The following is a 17,500-nucleotide window of genomic DNA, read 5'->3' on the forward strand; positions in this document are numbered from 1 at the left end:
ACTTGGATCTACTAACATGGATCTACTAACTTGGATCTACTAACATGGATCTACTAACATGGATCTACTAACTTGGATCTACTAACATGGATCTACTAACTTGGATCTACTAACATGAATCTACTAACATGGATCTACTAACATGAATCTACTAACATGGATCTACTAACTTGGATCAACTAACTTGGATCTATTGACTTGGATCTACTAACATGGATCTACTAACATGAATCTACTAACATGGATCTACTAACTTGGATCTACTGACTTGGATCTATTGACTTGGATCTACTAACATTGATCTACTAACATGGATCTACTAACTTGGATCTATTGACTTGGATCTACTTACATGGATCTACTAACTTGGATCTACTAACATGGATCTATTGACTTGGATCTACTAACTTGGATCTACTAACATGGATCTATTGACTTGGATCTACTACCATGGATCTACTAACTTGGATCTACTAACATGGATCTACTAACTTGGATCTACTAACATGAATCTACTAACATGGATCTACTAACATGAATCTACTAACATGGATCTACTAACTTGGATCTACTGACTTGGATCTATTGACTTGGATCTACTAACATGGATCTACTAACATGAATCTACTAACATGGATCTACTAACTTGGATCTACTGACTTGGATCTATTGACTTGGATCTACTAACATGGATCTACTAACTTGGATCTACTCGAAGCTCAGCACTAAGTGCCGGTGTAATTATTCCTGTGTTCCGGTGTTCACTGAGGCTGGACATGCAGATGAAGACAGGCAGATAATTCAGCAGAAGAGTGAAATATAAGGAGTGATAAAGTCCCACAGAGCCTGGTGGATGCTGGACTCCAGACAGCATGATGAACACAAGACTGAAGGTTCTTCCAGTAGAGAAAAACCAGCAGAACCGACGTCGAGATGTCTTGGCTGCACATAGAGAGTCGGTCTGGGAAGAAATAACCAGAAGGCAGTGTTGAGGAAGAAGTGCTGGTGTGAGCTGAGGAGGCCAGCCGACGGTTCCAGGCCTAATATGGTTCAGTTTCGGCACTTTAGGGTCAGTTAAGGTAACGGCAAGTGTATTGTGGACCAAGTGTATCCAGCCACATTTAAGCTTTGCAAACACTAAGCTGGGGAGATTCACCAGTCTCTGGTCTGGGTGCGGCACACGCAACTGTTTTTCAAAAACAAAAGCTCGCTGTGCGACCGTTGGCTTCAGGAGACTTGGATTATGCTGCAAGAGCAGTATGGAGGAACTTTATGGATATTTTCTGTTCTTTTTCTGCTCCTTTCTGAACTCTAAAGATCCGTCCCCAAAGACTTCAGTTGTTTTGGAGAAGGCTGCGGAGTCGTGCTGGGAAGCTCCAGGAGAGTTATATAGACTAACAAACTTCACCAGAGTTTACACTGGCATGGGGGGAGGCTGACAGATTTTACATTTTTGGGTGAAGTATTCCTTTAAGGTTTGTCATGGCATTTTGACTCTGGACCAAATGTGTTCCAAGTGGTTTCATCCAGGCTGAGGTGTGTCTGTGCTCTGGCAGGCAGATTTGGATGGTTCATTGCCGTCATGCCACGGCGGTATGCGGGCTGAAAGAAGAGGTAAGTGTGGGCCGGCGCCGGGCGGGCCGCCCCCTGGAGGAGGACGCATCCATCCACCATGTTGGAGGAGCAGGTTCAGCAGACTGGAGAGGCAGCAGGAATCCTCCATGTTAGGAGACTCTTCAGTTTGTGGTTCCATGTCAGACTTGATTTCATTCAGTATGTCTGTTATAACTCAGGAGCTCGTTTCTTTTATTTTCTCATCAGAAACTTGATGAGACACTCAGAAATGTGCTCTTTGTGTTGTCACTGAGCTGCGACCATCGTTTCCAAACTGCCTGTGTGCAGTTTTAAGTTTTCCTGGTTCCTAAGTAACACATTTCAAGACGTTCTTTTCCTATTTCTTAAATAACTTGTCAGTCATCAGATAATTTGCGATCCTCCGGTGTTGATAAATCATCTCCAGTCTGGATGTTTCCCTCCTTCTACTCTTTCTCCGGTCTTGACACAGCCACAGATGCTGAAAGGCCAAAGGTCAGCGGCGTCCTGATTGATGTGTGCTGTGTTCCCAGGCTTTCAGACCAGAACAGCATCACACAGAGCAAGATCGTTTTCAACAAATAAATTTAACTTTAACCCCCAAAACTGCTGACCTCAGAGCTGCAACCAGCTGGTTTGGTTGGTTAGTGACTGGAGGTGGAAGTTCTGTCAGCGCCAGACTCGACCAACAAGCGGAGGGTTGGAAAATTAAACCCTGATGCTTCTTTGTTGTTTACTTTCCTCTTGGTGCTGCGTTGGGTTTTACTGATCAAAGCACAGAGCGTTCTGGTTCTGGTCTGAACGCCTCGGGAGAACATAAGAAAGTCCGATTTTTGATTTACGCTAGAGCAAACTTTTAGTAGATCCAAACCCTCAGGAGATCCAAACGTTTAGTAGATCCAAACCCTCAATAGATCCAAACGTTTAGTAGATCCAAACCCTCAGTTGATACAAACATCCAGTAGATCCAAACGTTTAGTAGATCCAAACCCTCAGTACATCCAAATCCTAAGTAGGTGTGTGTGTGTGTGTGTGTGTGTGTGTGTGTGAGAGTGTGTGTGTTACCTGAGCCCTCTTGCCGTAGTATGGGTAGTACATGAGGTTGAAGGTCCCATTCGGAGGGAAGTAGGCGAGCGGTCCAATCTTGTCACTGTCCTCTTTCTACAGAGACAGAAGAGTGATCAATAATCTGTTCTAGTTATGATCAATAATCAATAGTCTATTCTCGTTATGATGAGAAATAATCCCACAGAGACCGGACAGTAAACTTTCAGCCAAGCAATCTGATTTGACAGAGACCGATGCTGATGTTTCCCATGATGCATTGCTAGCTGTACTTTATATAAACAGGGAGTGGTTCCCATGGACAGAACCACAGGAAGTTAGCAGTGCAGGGGATTTTACTGGAGATGGAGCAGAACAGCAGAACAGCAGAACGTGACGGAGAACCAGACAGATGAAACAGGAAGACAGCAGCAGCAGGACACTGTGAACTTTAACACTGGAGTTAATGGAGTTTACTTTGTTGCTATGGTAACTGTAGCGTTAGTGTTGGTAACCATGGCAACAGTTGGTTGTCTTCCTGGTTATATCTATGGTTCTAGCAGTGTGTTCTATGTACTATTGTTCTGTGTTATATGTCTTTTGTACTATTTTTTTCTGTTCCATGTACTGTTGCTCTATGTTCTATTGTTGTTCTGTTTTACACTGTCTGTACTATTGTTCTATGTTCTTTATACTACTGTTCTGTCATATTGTTCTATGTTCCATGTTCTAAGGTTCTATCTTCTATTGTTCCATGTTCTAAGGTTCTATCTTCTATTGTTCCATGTTCTATGTTCAACAACTATGGTTCTATCTTCTATTATGTATTCTAAAGTTCTTCATACTCTTGCCTATTGCTCTATCTTCTATGGTCTATGTTCTACTATGGTTCTAGGTTCTATTGTGTGTGTTCTAAGGTTCTACATAATATTGTTCTATGCTCTATTGTTCTTACCCACTCATTTTCCCCCAGTTTGTATCTCTGAGGATGAAGAGAGAGAGAATGATGGAACGGAGATAAAAGGAAAAGATGAAGATGAAGAGGGAACCGGACAATGAACACCAAGACAACAGAACAGACAGGCAGACAGACAGACAGGTAGACAGACAGGCAGACAGACAGACAGACAGGTAGACAGACAGACAGACAGACAGACAGACAGACAGGTAGACAGACAGACAGGAAGACAGACAGACAGACAGACAGACAGACAGACAGGTAGACAGACAGACAGACAGGCAGACAGACAGACAGGCAGACAGACAGACAGACAGGTAGACAGACAGGCAGACAGACAGACAGGCAGGCAGACAGACAGACAGGCAGACAGACAGACAGACAGACAGACAGACAGACAGACAGACAGACAGGCAGACAGGTAGACAGACAGGCAGACAGACAGGCAGACAGACAGACAGACAGACAGACAGGCAGACAGGCAGACAGGCAGACAGACAGGCAGACAGGTAGTAGATTCACACCTTGGCTCCACAGCTGACGTATGGAGACTCACCGTCCTTCCCTGGTAACATGCCGATCACCTGGAGAGACAGACAGGTAGAGAGACAGACAGGTAGAAGGACAGACAGGTAGAGAGACAGACAGGTAGACATCAGTTTTACATGGATCTAGTGGCAATAAACAGTCAGATTACCTACCTGTAATGTCTCTGAACTCTGAAACTCAGATCAGGAATCCAGTTCAGATCCAGAATAAGCTCAATTTAAAAAAGCCAAATTTAGCAAATTGTACTAAACCGGGTAACGGGACTTCTTTATCTACGCAGCATCAAATCAAAGTAGAACAGAGCTGCAGTTTGAGGACGAAGCTCCGCCTGCCGCTCACCTGCTCGCCTTCAGCTGACATTCATTATCTGACGCTGGCTGAATGATAAAGTACAGTTCATATTATTACCACTTAACACTGATGAAAGCTATTTTGTTGCACTGACTGCAATAAAAACAAAGAAGACAAAACAACAAAGAAGAAACAAATTACCTAAAAATATCGGATAAGGGATTCTAGAGGATTCGGATTCGATAAGCAGATTCGATACTGGACCCAGATTCGATAAAATGCTTTCAAACCCCAACCCTACTAGCAACCACTTGAAATCACCTAGCAACCACCTAGTAACACCCTAGCAACCACCTAGTAACACCTCAGCAACCACTTGTAATCACCAACAGATCCACATTGAGGAAATCCTCAGGAAAATGAAACCCTGGACCCCATTCCCACAGCTTTGCTCAAGTCATACATCCCCATTCTCAGCCCCTTGATCACCCAAGCTGTCGACCTCTCCCTTCACACCGGTAGTGTTCCCTCTGCTCTCAGGGCTGCTGTCATCCTCCCCTCCTCAAGAAGCCCACCCTGGACCCGGAAGTTCTGTCCAACTACAGGCCTATCTCCAACCTCGCTTTCCTGTCCAAGGTGTTGGAGAAGGTGGTTGCTTCTCAGCTCCAGGACCACCTTAAACACAACAACCTATTTGAGAAATTTCAGTCAGGTTTTCGTTCAGCCCACAGCACTGAAACAGCTCTGCTCAGGGTTACGAATGACCTGCTGATGGCAGCTGATGCTGATTCTCTTCTGATTCTCCTTGACGTGAGCGCTGCGTTGGACACTGTGGATCACATTATCCTCCTAGAGCACCTCCACACCACCACTGGACTGTCAGACTCTGCACTGAAGTGGTTTCAGTCCTACTTTTCTGGCAGGACTGAGTATGTCTCACTGGGAGGATGCAGGTCTAGATTGCTCCCTGTCACCTGTGGTGTTCCTCAAGGGTCGGTTCTCGGCCCCATCCTGTTTACCCTCTACATGCTCCCCCTTGGTCGTGTCATCAGCAGACATGGGATGTCTTTCCATTGCTATGCTGATGACACCCAGCTGTACATAAAAACTGCCCCGAGCCCTTCTGCAGCCATGCCTCGCCTCAGCACCTGCCTTGAGGAGATAAAGGCCTGGATGAGCAACAATTTCCTCCAGTTACACAGCAGCAAAACTGAAGCTCTCCTTGTTGGCGCTCCACACCAGGTTCAGTCATCCCCCATACCTCATCTCACCTTTGACGGCCAGGACATCCCCCTCTCCTCCTCAGTCACTAATCTGGGTGTTAGGTTTGACCCTCACCTGACTTTTCATGACCATATAAAACATCTGTGCAAGACCTTTTTCTACCATCTCAAGAACATTTCCAAACTCCGCCCCACTCTAACCCTGTCAGATGCAGAGAAGCTTGTCCATGCTTTTATCTCCTCAAGACTGGACTACTGCAACACACTCTTCACTGGGATCCCTGGCAGGAGCATCCAGGAGCTCCAGTATATCCAGAGCAGCGCTGCCAGGATCCCGATGAGAGCCTGAAAACACAAACACATAACACCAACTCTGTTTTCATTGCACTGGCTCCCTGTCTCCTTCAGGGTCGACTACAAAGTCCCGCTACTCGCCTAGAAATGCATTAACGGACATGCGCCTCCCTACCTACAAGAACTGATCACCCCACAAACCTCCACCCGCACCCTCAGATCTGCCAGCAGCTTGCTCCTGCGGGCCCGGCACCAAGCTCCGCACCACGGGGGGTCGGACCTTCTGCTGGTGGACCAGCCTTCCTGACCATCTGAGGGCAGCGCAGACCCTGGACTCTTTTAAGACGGCCTAAAAACCTTTTTATTCAGGAAGGCTTTTTCTTGTTAACTTTTATTAGCGACCTTTTTTTTCTTTGTTTTTATTTTTATGTTTTTAACTCTGTAGCACTTTGAGATTCACTATGAATGAAAAGTGCAATACAAATAAAATGCCTTATTATTATTATTATTATCACATAACAGCCACACACCTACACCATAGCAACCACTTATACTCACCTAGCAACCACCTAATAACACCGTAACAACCACTAATAATCACTTAGCAACCACCTTGACACACTCTAGCATCCATTTGTAATCACTTTCCACCACTAAAATAATATGTGAATTAGGGACCAATCCCTGATTAGAGTTGGGGGTTAAAGGTTAAATATGTACCCAGTGTACCCTGACGCAGGGTTTGGGTTAAAGTCAGGAGTTAAATCAGCATCAGATCCTCTTCCACTGTCAGATCTCATCAGTCTGTGATGTTCAGTCTGTTCCACTTATTTTGTGATGAAGTGTAGTAATTCACTTTTTTATTGAGGCTGCTGCAGTGCATTCTGGTCTCTCTCCTGCTGCTGCAGTGCATTCTGGTCTCTCTCCTGCTCCTGCGGTGCATTCTGGTCTCTCTCCTGCTCCTGCGGTGCATTCTGGTCTCTCTCCTGCTCCTGCGGTGCATTCTGCTCTCTCTCCTGCTGCTGCGGTGCATTCTGGTCTCTCTCCTGCTGCTGCAGTGCATTCTGGTCTCTCTCCTGCTGCTGCAGTGCATTCTGGTCTCTGTCCTGCTGCTGAAGTACATTCTGGTCTCTCTCCTGCTCCTGCAGTGCATTCTGGTCTCTCTCCTGCTGCTGCAGTACATTCTGGTCTCTCTCCTGCTCCTGTGGTGGAGAAACTGGTCTCTCTCCTCTTCTACGATGGATTTCTCCCTGTATGATTGTTGAACGTCTCTCGGTGCAAAATGGCGGCTCTAGAAAGAAGCCCTCGCTCTTTGATTCTGAGGGACTGACACCAAAACCTGACGTTTACCGCTGAGGTTTTACATCCTGAAACATTTTCTCATATCAAACTGCACTGTAGCTGCTGGAAACATCTGGAGGTGACGTCACCTCGTCTGTGATTGGCCGGTTATCCACCAAGGAGAAAAACAACGGACTACTGATCGGACCAACAGCTGATTCTAACAGTTAAAGTGTTTTAGGGGAGATTTCCTTTAAAGGTTCAATATTTACCCGGTTCAGTTTGAAGAGGACGCAGGGCAAAGGGTTAGGGGTTAAAGGTCAAAGGTTAATTTACCCGGTTCAGTTTGATGAGGACGCAGGGCAAAGGGTTAGGGGTTAAAGGTCAAAGGTTAATTTACCCGGTTCAGTTTGAAGAGGACGCAGGGCAAAGGGTTAGGGGTTAAAGGTCAGAGGTTAATTTACCCGGTTCAGTTTGATGAGGATGCAGGGCAAAGGGTTAGGGGTTAAAGGTCAAAGGTTAATTTACCCGGTTCAGTTTGATGAGGATGCAGGGCAAAGGGTTAGGGGTTAAAGGTCAAAGGTTAATTTACCCGGTTCAGTTTGATGAGGACGCAGGGCAAAGGGTTAGGGGTTAAAGGTCAAAGGTTAATGTACCCGGTTCAGTTTGATGAGGATGCAGGGCAACAGCTGATTCTAACAGTTAAAGTGTTTTAGGGGAGATTTCCTTTAAAGGTTCAATATTTACCCGGTTCAGTTTGATGAGGACGCAGGGCTGTCCTCGGTTGTAGCCGTAGAAACGGTCGGTGAGTCCGGAACATTCCTCCAACATGGTCCGGTTAAACTGACAGGACCGCTTCGGATTGTTCCTCACCTGCAGACAGACAGGCAGAAAGACAGGTAGTGAGACAGACAGACAGACAGGTAGACAGACAGACAGGTAGTGAGACAGAAAGACAGGTAGTGAGACAGACAGACAGGTAGTGAGACAGACAGACAGACAGGTAGTGAGACAGACAGACAGGCAGGCAGACAGACAGACAGACAGACAGACAGACAGACAGGCAGGCAGGCAGACAGAGAGGTAGACAGACAGACAGACAGGCAGACAGACAGGTAGGCAGACAGACAGGCAGACAGACGGGTAGGAGGACAGGCAGACAGACAGACAGACAGACAGAACGACAGACAGACAGACAGACAGGCAGGTTTACCTCTCCACTGTCCTCTTGGATGAAGTATTGGTCTGGAACACAGTTATCGTTGGTCTGAACCTGATAGCTGTTGTTATAAGCTGGAGAGACAGACAGGCACACAGACAGACAGGTAGACAGACAGACAGACAGGTAGAGAGACAGGTACAGAGAGAGAGAGAGAGAGAGAGAGAGAGAGAGAGAGAGAGAGAGAGAGAGAGAGAGAGAGAGAGAGAGATAAAGGTTTTGCTTTCTGGCACGCTGCTGTTTGTTTTATTATTAAATCATCCTTTATGTTCAGACAGAAAACACCAGACTGATAAAACACTGTGAAGAACTGAAGAGCTAGCTGCTGGCTGCTAGCTGCTAGCATTAGCATTAGCATGGTACTGTACTGTACTGTATGTACTACTATTATACTGTAGTACATACAGTATAATACTGTATACTGAATATGAAACCTCTCTGTTCTCTCTCTCTGTGTGTGTGTGTGTGTGTGTTCAGTGTGTGTGTGTGTGTATGTGTGTGTGTGTCTTACGAGCGAGGAAGGTGTTGAGGTTCTGGACGAAGCCGTCCCAGCTCTCGGTGTCGGAGACGGAGAAGCTGATGTCCAGCTGCTCTCCCTTCGGACGAATCATCATCCCTGGAACCAAAAACACCTCGTTAACCAATCAGACAATTATCATCCATGGAAACAAAAATACCTCGTTAACCAGCCAATCACAGCAACACCTCGTTAAATAGCCAGGCCTAGAATGTGATCAGCATTTGAATGAATGAATGATTGATCAGCTGATCATTGATTACTGTTTAGAACATTGAAAGGTGAAATCCTGCAACACTGCAGGCAGACTTGCAGCAGCTGCTGCAACATGAATGTTGCTGCTTCATGTTGCTGCTTCATGTTGCTGCTTCATGTTGCTGCTTCATGTTGCTGCTTCATGTTGCTGCTTCATGTTGCTGCTTCATGTTGCTGCTTCATGTTGCAGCTTCATGTTGCTGCTTCATGTTGCAGCTTCATGTTGCTGCTTCATGTTGCTGCTTCATGTTGCTGCTTCATGTTGCAGCTTCATGTTGCTGCTTCATGTTGCTGCTTCATGTTGCAGCTTCATGTTGCTGCTTCATGTTGCTGCTTCATGTTGCAGCTTCATGTTGCTGCTTCATGTTGCTGCAGCATGTTGCAGCTTCATGTTGCTGCTTCATGTTGCAGCTTCATGTTGCTGCTTCATGTTGCAGCTTCATGTTGCAGCTTCATGTTGCTGCTTCATGTTGCTGCTTCATGTTGCAGCTTCATGTTGCAGCTTCATGTTGCTGCTTCATGTTGCTGCTTCATGTTGCTGCTTCATGTTGCAGCTTCATGTTGCTGCTTCATGTTGCTGCTTCATGTTGCTGCTTCATGTTGCTGCTTCATGTTGCAGCTTCATGTTGCTGCTTCATGTTGCTGCTTCATGTTGCAGCTTCATGTTGCAGCTTCATGTTGCTGCTTCATGTTGCTGCTTCATGTTGCAGCTTCATGTTGCTGCTTCATGTTGCTGCTTCATGTTGCAGCTTCATGTTGCTGCTTCATGTTGCAGCTTCATGTTGCTGCTTCATGTTGCAGCTTCATGTTGCTGCTTCATGTTGCAGCTTCATGTTGCTGCTTCATGTTGCTGCTTCATGTTGCTGCAGCATGTTGCAGCTTCATGTTGCTGCTTCATGTTGCAGCAGCATGTTGCAGCTTCATGTTGCTGCTTCATGTTGCAGCTTCATGTTGCAGCTTCATGTTGCTGCTTCATGTTGCTGCTTCATGTTGCAGCTTCATGTTGCTGCTTCATGTTGCTGCTTCATGTTGCAGCTTCATGTTGCTGCTTCATGTTGCAGCTTCATGTTGCAGCTTCATGTTGCTGCTTCATGTTGCTGCTTCATGTTGCAGCTTCATGTTGCTGCTTCATGTTGCTGCTTCATGTTGCAGCTTCATGTTGCTGCTTCATGTTGCAGCTTCATGTTGCAGCTTCATGTTGCTGCTTCATGTTGCTGCTTCATGTTGCAGCTTCATGTTGCTGCTTCATGTTGCTGCTTCATGTTGCAGCTTCATGTTGCTGCTTCATGTTGCAGCTTCATGTTGCAGCTTCATGTTGCTGCTTCATGTTGCTGCTTCATGTTGCAGCTTCATGTTGCTGCTTCATGTTGCTGCTTCATGTTGCAGCTTCATGTTGCTGCTTCATGTTGCAGCTTCATGTTGCTGCTTCATGTTGCAGCTTCATGTTGCTGCTTCATGTTGCTGCTTCATGTTGCTGCAGCATGTTGCAGCTTCATGTTGCTGCTTCATGTTGCAGCAGCATGTTGCTGCTTCATGTTGCAGCTTCATGTTGCAGCTTCATGTTGCTGCTTCATGTTGCAGCTTCATGTTGCAGCTTCATGTTGCAGCTTCATGTTGCAGCTTCATGTTGCTGCTTCATGTTGCAGCTTCATGTTGCTGCAGCATGTTGCTGCTTCATGTTGCAGCTTCATGTTGCTGCTTCATGTTGCAGCTTCATGTTGCTGCTTCATGTTGCAGCTTCATGTTGCAGCTTCATGTTGCTGCTTCATGTTGCAGCTTCATGTTGCTGCTTCATGTTGCAGCTTCATGTTGCTGCTTCATGTTGCAGCTTCATGTTGCTGCAGCATGTTGCTGCTTCATGTTGCAGCTTCATGTTGCTGCTTCATGTTGCTGCTTCATGTTGCAGCTTCATGTTGCAGCTTCATGTTGCTGCAGCATGTTGCTGCTTCATGTTGCTGCTTCATGTTGCTGAAGTGTGAAACATTAGTACACTAACTAGTTTTAAGGAATGCAACAAAGTAACCAGTTTCTTTTCCTTGCCAATCAGTCAATTATCTTCCATGGAAGAACAAACATATCAGTAACCAGCCAATCAGCATCGTCACAACAAACACCTCAGTTTGTGTTTGGGGTGTGTTGGGTGTAGTTACAGTGTGTGTTGGTGTGTGTTGGGTGTAGTTGGGGTGTGTGTTGGTGTGTGTTGGGTGTAGTTGGGGTGTGTGTTGGTGTGTGTTGGGTGTAGTTGGGGTGCGTTTGTTTCTCGTACCCGGGGTGGCCAGGCGGTCCTGCCAGGTGGGTTTGTAGTCGTCGAGCGTCAGCAGCATGACGTACATCGTCAGAATAAACATCCCCGCCAGGAAGAGATAGAAGACCAGATAGAACAAGAGAATGAGACCTGCAGAGAGACAGACAGGCAGAGAGGGGGGGAGGCAGAGAGAGGGGGAGGCAGAGAGAGAGACAGGCAGAGAGAGAGAGACAGGCAGGGAGAGGGGGAGGCAGAGAGAGGGGGAGGCAGAGAGAGAGAGAGACAGGCAGAGAGAGGGGGAGGCAGAGAGAGAGAGACAGGCAGAGAGAGGGGGAGGCAGAGAGAGAGAGAGAGACAGGCAGAGAGAGGGGGAGGCAGAGAGAGAGAGAGACAGGCAGAGAGAGGGGAGGCAGAGAGAGACAGACAGGCAGAGAGACAGACAGGCAGGGAGAGGGGGAGGCAGAGAGACAGACAGGCAGAGAGAGAGACAGGCAGAGAGAGGGGGAGGCAGAGAGAGAGAGAGACAGGCAGAGAGAGAGAGACAGGCAGAGAGACGGGCAGGCAGAGAGAGAGAGACAGGCAGAGAGAGAGACAGGCAGAGAGAGGGGGAGGCAGAGAGAGAGACAGACAGGCAGAGAGAGAGAGAGAGAGAGACAGGCAGGGAGAGACAGGCAAAGAGAGAGAGAGAGAGAGAGAGAGAGAGAGAGGCAGGCAGAGAGACGGGGAGGCAGAGAGAGAGAGACAGGCAGAGAGAGAGACAGGTTTTACATCGTTTTCTGAAGGTAAATGTAGAAAATATAAATCATGCTACTGTGATTATTTACCTTGAGAAATGTTTACAATTACAATTCTCCCACATTTACATACGGCAGATCTACTGTGATACAGAGTAGAGCAGAGTAGAGCAGAGCAGAGTAGAGCAGAGTAGAGCAGAGTAGAGTAGAGCAGAGTAGAGTAGAGTACAGCAGAGTAGAGTAGAGTAGAGTACAGCAGAGTAGAGTAGAGTAGAGCAGAGTAGAGTAGAGTACAGCAGAGTAGAGTAGAGTAGAGTACAGCAGAGTAGAGTAGAGTAGAGCAGAGTAGAGTAGAGCAGAGTAGAGTAGAGTACAGCAGAGTAGAGTAGAGTAGAGTACAGCAGAGTAGAGTAGAGCAGAGTAGAGTAGAGCAGAGTAGAGTAGAGTACAGCAGAGTAGAGTAGAGTAGAGTAGAGTAGAGTACAGCAGAGCAGAGCAGAGTAGAGCAGAGTAGAGTAGAGTAGAGTACAGCAGAGTAGAGTAGAGTAGAGCAGAGTAGAGTACAGCAGAGCAGAGCAGAGTACAGCAGAGTAGAGCAGAGTAGAGCAGAGCAGAGTAGAGTAGAGCAGAGTAGAGTAGAGTAGAGTACAGCAGAGTAGAGTAGAGTAGAGCAGAGTAGAGTACAGCAGAGCAGAGCAGAGTACAGCAGAGTAGAGTAGAGTAGAGTACAGCAGAGTACAGCAGAGTAGAGTAGAGTAGAGTACAGCAGAGTAGAGTAGAGTAGAGTACAGCAGAGTACAGCAGAGTAGAGTAGAGTAGAGCAGAGTAGAGTACAGCAGAGTACAGCAGAGTAGAGTAGAGTAGAGTACAGCAGAGTAGAGCAGAGCAGAGCAGAGTAGAGTAGAGTAGAGCAGAGCAGAGTAGAGTAGAGTAGAGCAGAGTAGAGTAGAGTACAGCAGAGCAGAGCAGAGTAGAGTAGAGCAGAGCAGAGCAGAGCAGAGCAGAGTAGAGTAGAGTAGAGCAGAGTAGAGCAGAGTAGAGCAGAGTAGAGTAGAGTACAGCAGAGCAGAGCAGAGTAGAGCAGAGCAGAGTAGAGCAGAGTAGAGTAGAGCAGAGTAGAGCAGAGTAGAGTAGAGCAGAGCAGAGCAGAGTAGAGTAGAGCAGAGTAGAGCAGAGTAGAGTAGAGTACAGCAGAGCAGAGCAGAGTAGAGTAGAGTAGAGCAGAGTAGAGCAGAGTAGAGTAGAGCAGAGCAGAGCAGAGTAGAGTAGAGCAGAGTAGAGCAGAGTAGAGTAGAGTAGAGCAGAGCAGAGCAGAGTAGAGCAGAGTAGAGCAGAGCAGAGCAGAGTAGAGTAGAGCAGAGCAGAGTAGAGCAGAGTAGAGTAGAGTACAGCAGAGTAGAGCAGAGTAGAGTAGAGTAGAGTAGAGTACAGCAGAGCAGAGTAGAGTAGAGTACAGCAGAGTAGAGCAGAGTAGAGTAGAGTAGAGCAGAGTAGAGTAGAGCAGAGTACAGCAGAGTAGAGCAGAGTAGAGTAGAGCAGAGTAGAGTAGAGTACAGCAGAGTAGAGCAGAGTAGAGTAGAGTAGAGTAGAGTAGAGTACAGTAGAGCAGAGTAGAGTAGAGAACAGCAGAGTAGAGCAGAGTAGAGTAGAGTAGAGTAGAGTACAGCAGAGCAGAGTAGAGTAGAGTAGAGTAGAGTAGAGCAGAGTAGAGTAGAGTACAGCAGAGTAGAGCAGAGTAGAGTAGAGTAGAGCAGAGTAGAGTAGAGTACAGCAGAGTACAGCAGAGTAGAGCAGAGTAGAGTAGAGCAGAGTAGAGTAGAGTACAGCAGAGTAGAGCAGAGTAGAGTAGAGTAGAGTAGAGTAGAGTAAAGTACAGTAGAGCAGAGTAGAGTAGAGTACAGCAGAGTAGAGCAGAGTAGAGTAGAGTAGAGTAGAGTAGAGCAGAGTAGAGTAGAGCAGAGCAGAGCAGAGTAGAGTAGAGTAGAGTAGAGTACAGTAGAGTACAGTAGAGCAGAGTAGAGTAGAGTACAGCAGAGCAGAGCAGAGTAGAGTAGAGTAGAGCAGAGCAGAGTAGAGCAGAGTAGAGCAGAGTAGAGCAGAGTAGAGTAGAGTACAGCAGAGCAGAGCAGAGTAGAGTAGAGTAGAGTAGAGTAGAGTACAGTAGAGCAGAGTAGAGTAGAGCAGAGTAGAGTAGAGTAGAGTAGAGTACAGCAGAGCAGAGTAGAGTAGAGTACAGCAGAGTAGAGCAGAGTAGAGTAGAGTAGAGCAGAGTAGAGTAGAGTAGAGCAGAGTACAGCAGAGTAGAGCAGAGTAGAGTAGAGCAGAGTAGAGTAGAGTACAGCAGAGTAGAGCAGAGTAGAGTAGAGTAGAGTAGAGTAGAGTAGAGTACAGTAGAGCAGAGTAGAGTAGAGTACAGCAGAGTAGAGCAGAGTAGAGTAGAGTAGAGTAGAGTAGAGTACAGCAGAGCAGAGTAGAGTAGAGTACAGCAGAGTAGAGCAGAGTAGAGTAGAGTAGAGTAGAGCAGAGTAGAGTAGAGTACAGCAGAGTAGAGCAGAGTAGAGTAGAGTAGAGTAGAGCAGAGTAGAGTAGAGTAGAGCAGAGTACAGCAGAGTAGAGCAGAGTAGAGTAGAGCAGAGTAGAGTAGAGTACAGCAGAGTAGAGCAGAGTAGAGTAGAGTAGAGTAGAGTAGAGTAGAGTACAGTAGAGCAGAGTAGAGTAGAGTACAGCAGAGTAGAGCAGAGTAGAGTAGAGTAGAGTACAGCAGAGCAGAGTAGAGTAGAGTACAGCAGAGTAGAGCAGAGTAGAGTAGAGTAGAGTAGAGCAGAGTAGAGTAGAGTAGAGCAGAGTACAGCAGAGTAGAGTAGAGTAGAGTACAGCAGAGTAGAGCAGAGTAGAGTAGAGTAGAGTAGAGTAGAGTAGAGCAGAGTACAGCAGAGTAGAGCAGAGTAGAGTAGAGTAGAGTAGAGCAGAGTAGAGCAGAGCAGAGTAGAGTAGAGCAGAATACACAATACACTGTAGAATAATGTAATGTAGAATAGAGCTGGACAAAGCAGAATAGAGTACAGCAGAGGATAGACAATTTATCCTCTCTCCTCCTCTCCTCTCCTCCTCCCTCCTCTCTGCACCTCCTCCTCCCTCTCCTCTCTTCTCCTCCTCCCTCCTCTCCCCTCCTTTCCTCTCCTCCTCCCTCCTCTCCTCCTCTCTCCTCCTAAATGTCAGCATTATAATCCTCTTTTCTCTAAAGCCATCTCTCCCCTCTCTCATTCTCTCTCTCTCTCTCGCTCTCTCTCTCTCTCTCTGTGTTTCAATGTCTCTTTACCATATGAATATCTCTGTTTTATCCCCCCTGGCCTAACCTACATTCAGTATGAATAGAGGTGGGGGAGGGGCTAATCCCCCCCCCCCCCCCCTCTCTCTCTCTCTCTCTCTCTCTCTCTCACACACACACACACACACACACACACACACACACACACACACACACTGGATGAGACTGTGTCATGTTAGCATGTAGCTGCAGCCATCTGCTGCTGTTATGCTAACAGGCTAAAAACAATCACTGTTATCTATCTGTATAATACAGTACACACACACACACACACACACACACACATACACACACACACACACACAGCATTCATTAAAGTGAGTGCCAACTGTCAGACTGTAGTTTTATGACATCTGCATTATAGAGCACACACACACACACACACACACAGTTATAAACACACTGCGGTGTTAGCATGCAGTGCTAGCTGGCTGAGTTTTCCAGTAACAGACCATGCTAATGTTAGCTAGAAGCTAAGCTAGCCCTGCTGTGTTTTATGCTAACCTCTGTTGGAGGTTCAGAGTTTACAGTCGATGCTTTCCTTCTGAAAAGGGAACGTCTGCTGTTTTAAACCTTTGAGTTTAAGGTTCATTTCATCTCAAACAGCCTGGTTCAGTTCAGCTGCTAACGGCCGGACATGGAATAAAAGTTCCAGTCAAATTAGTTTTTGCTCACTTTAAAAACGTGAAAGATTGACATTATTTTCCCATAAGAATCTTCAACATATCTGATAAGAGATGAGATAAACCAACTAAACTAAAGTAAATTCTAAGTTTAATGCAGAGTTGTGGCAGTTTGATGAATACGCAGCATCAGCTCAGACGTTCAGTCAGATCTGAATGTTTAGTAGTTTAGCGTTCCGGCTCCAAAGCTACTGAACATCTTTCTCCAGTTGGAATGATTTAGATTTTATAAACAGGCTTTTGTTCCTTCTTCCCAAATCTACACACTCACAAAACTTTTAGATGATTTAAATTGTCATCAATCCAATTTTGGTTAATTTCAAATATAAAACATTAACATTAACATTTGGAGATTTTCAAACCCACTACACAGATAAACTGTTTGATACTGATATATCATATTTAACTCTGTTGTCAGTAGTACTTTCTGATCACACACCACTGCAAACAGGTCTTGTCTTGAGCAGCTGTGGTGGGTCAGATTCTTGTTCTGGTCTTATGATGAACAGCCTGAACAGGTTCTCACAGGAGCAAATCACACTTATGTCTATCCATGAAAGTGTTGATGGACTTTTTATTTTATATTTTATCACAGAAGTCTTTTTCCAGGAGCAGCGAGGTGTCGAGGTGCTCTTTCATATTTAAAAATGTCTGCTAGAAATCCAATGTTCATCTAATATCCATCATCACATGACCTAACATATGAATCTGGAGATAAATGGAGTTCACTACTTGCCCATCGACTGAAGAACCAATCAGCTTCAGATCCTCAGATCAAGGATAGAACCAACAAGCTTGTATCTAGCTCTAAGAATTCAACGTGGCGCTCTGGTGACGCAGCAGAAAAGCACTAGCTCACCATCGCAGAGACCCGGGTTCGCATCTTGGTAGCGGTGACTGACTGAAAAGCCTAGCGTGTACAGAAGAGCCTCCGAGCAACAGACCTCTCCGTGCTGTAACGGCGTGTCATGTGGGCATGTGCAGCAGATCAGACGCTACAGCTCTGCTGAGTTCTGTGTTCAGAGCAGATCTGATCCAGAGTCAGTGTGAAGCAGAGCCCTGAGATGCCCTGCTGTACGACTGACATCCTGACAACAAACTGCACATGTACGACTGGCAAGAGTCAACCAGGAGGTTTATTTAAGCAATAGCTCACGACAGGCCGTGGTATATGGTTATTATATCACAGCTAAGGGGCATTGTGAGCTATTGCTTTTATAATACGGTTACCAAGTATGGCAATATGAAAGTAATAGACACACTACAATTTAAATAGTTTTTATTAA

General features: G+C 46.1%; 1 protein-coding gene across 1 annotated transcript in view; it reads right to left on the reverse strand.

Moving 5' to 3' along the window:
- The window catches only part of atp1b2a (ATPase Na+/K+ transporting subunit beta 2a), a 23,763-nt gene that overhangs the window by 561 nt on the left and 5,702 nt on the right, over nt 1-17,500 (reverse strand). The window contains exons 2-8 of the mRNA XM_078282266.1: nt 11,491-11,619; nt 8,964-9,068; nt 8,447-8,526; nt 7,981-8,106; nt 4,120-4,179; nt 3,593-3,619; nt 2,659-2,754 (exon numbers count right to left, since the gene is read on the reverse strand). Of these exons, the coding sequence (XP_078138392.1) occupies nt 2,659-2,754; nt 3,593-3,619; nt 4,120-4,179; nt 7,981-8,106; nt 8,447-8,526; nt 8,964-9,068; nt 11,491-11,619 (623 nt within the window). The remainder of the gene's footprint in view (nt 1-2,658; nt 2,755-3,592; nt 3,620-4,119; nt 4,180-7,980; nt 8,107-8,446; nt 8,527-8,963; nt 9,069-11,490; nt 11,620-17,500) is intronic.

The sequence above is a fragment of the Centroberyx gerrardi genome, unplaced genomic scaffold, assembly GCF_048128805.1.
Source record: "Centroberyx gerrardi isolate f3 unplaced genomic scaffold, fCenGer3.hap1.cur.20231027 Scaffold_54, whole genome shotgun sequence".
Classification (NCBI taxonomy): Eukaryota; Metazoa; Chordata; class Actinopteri; order Beryciformes; family Berycidae; genus Centroberyx; species Centroberyx gerrardi.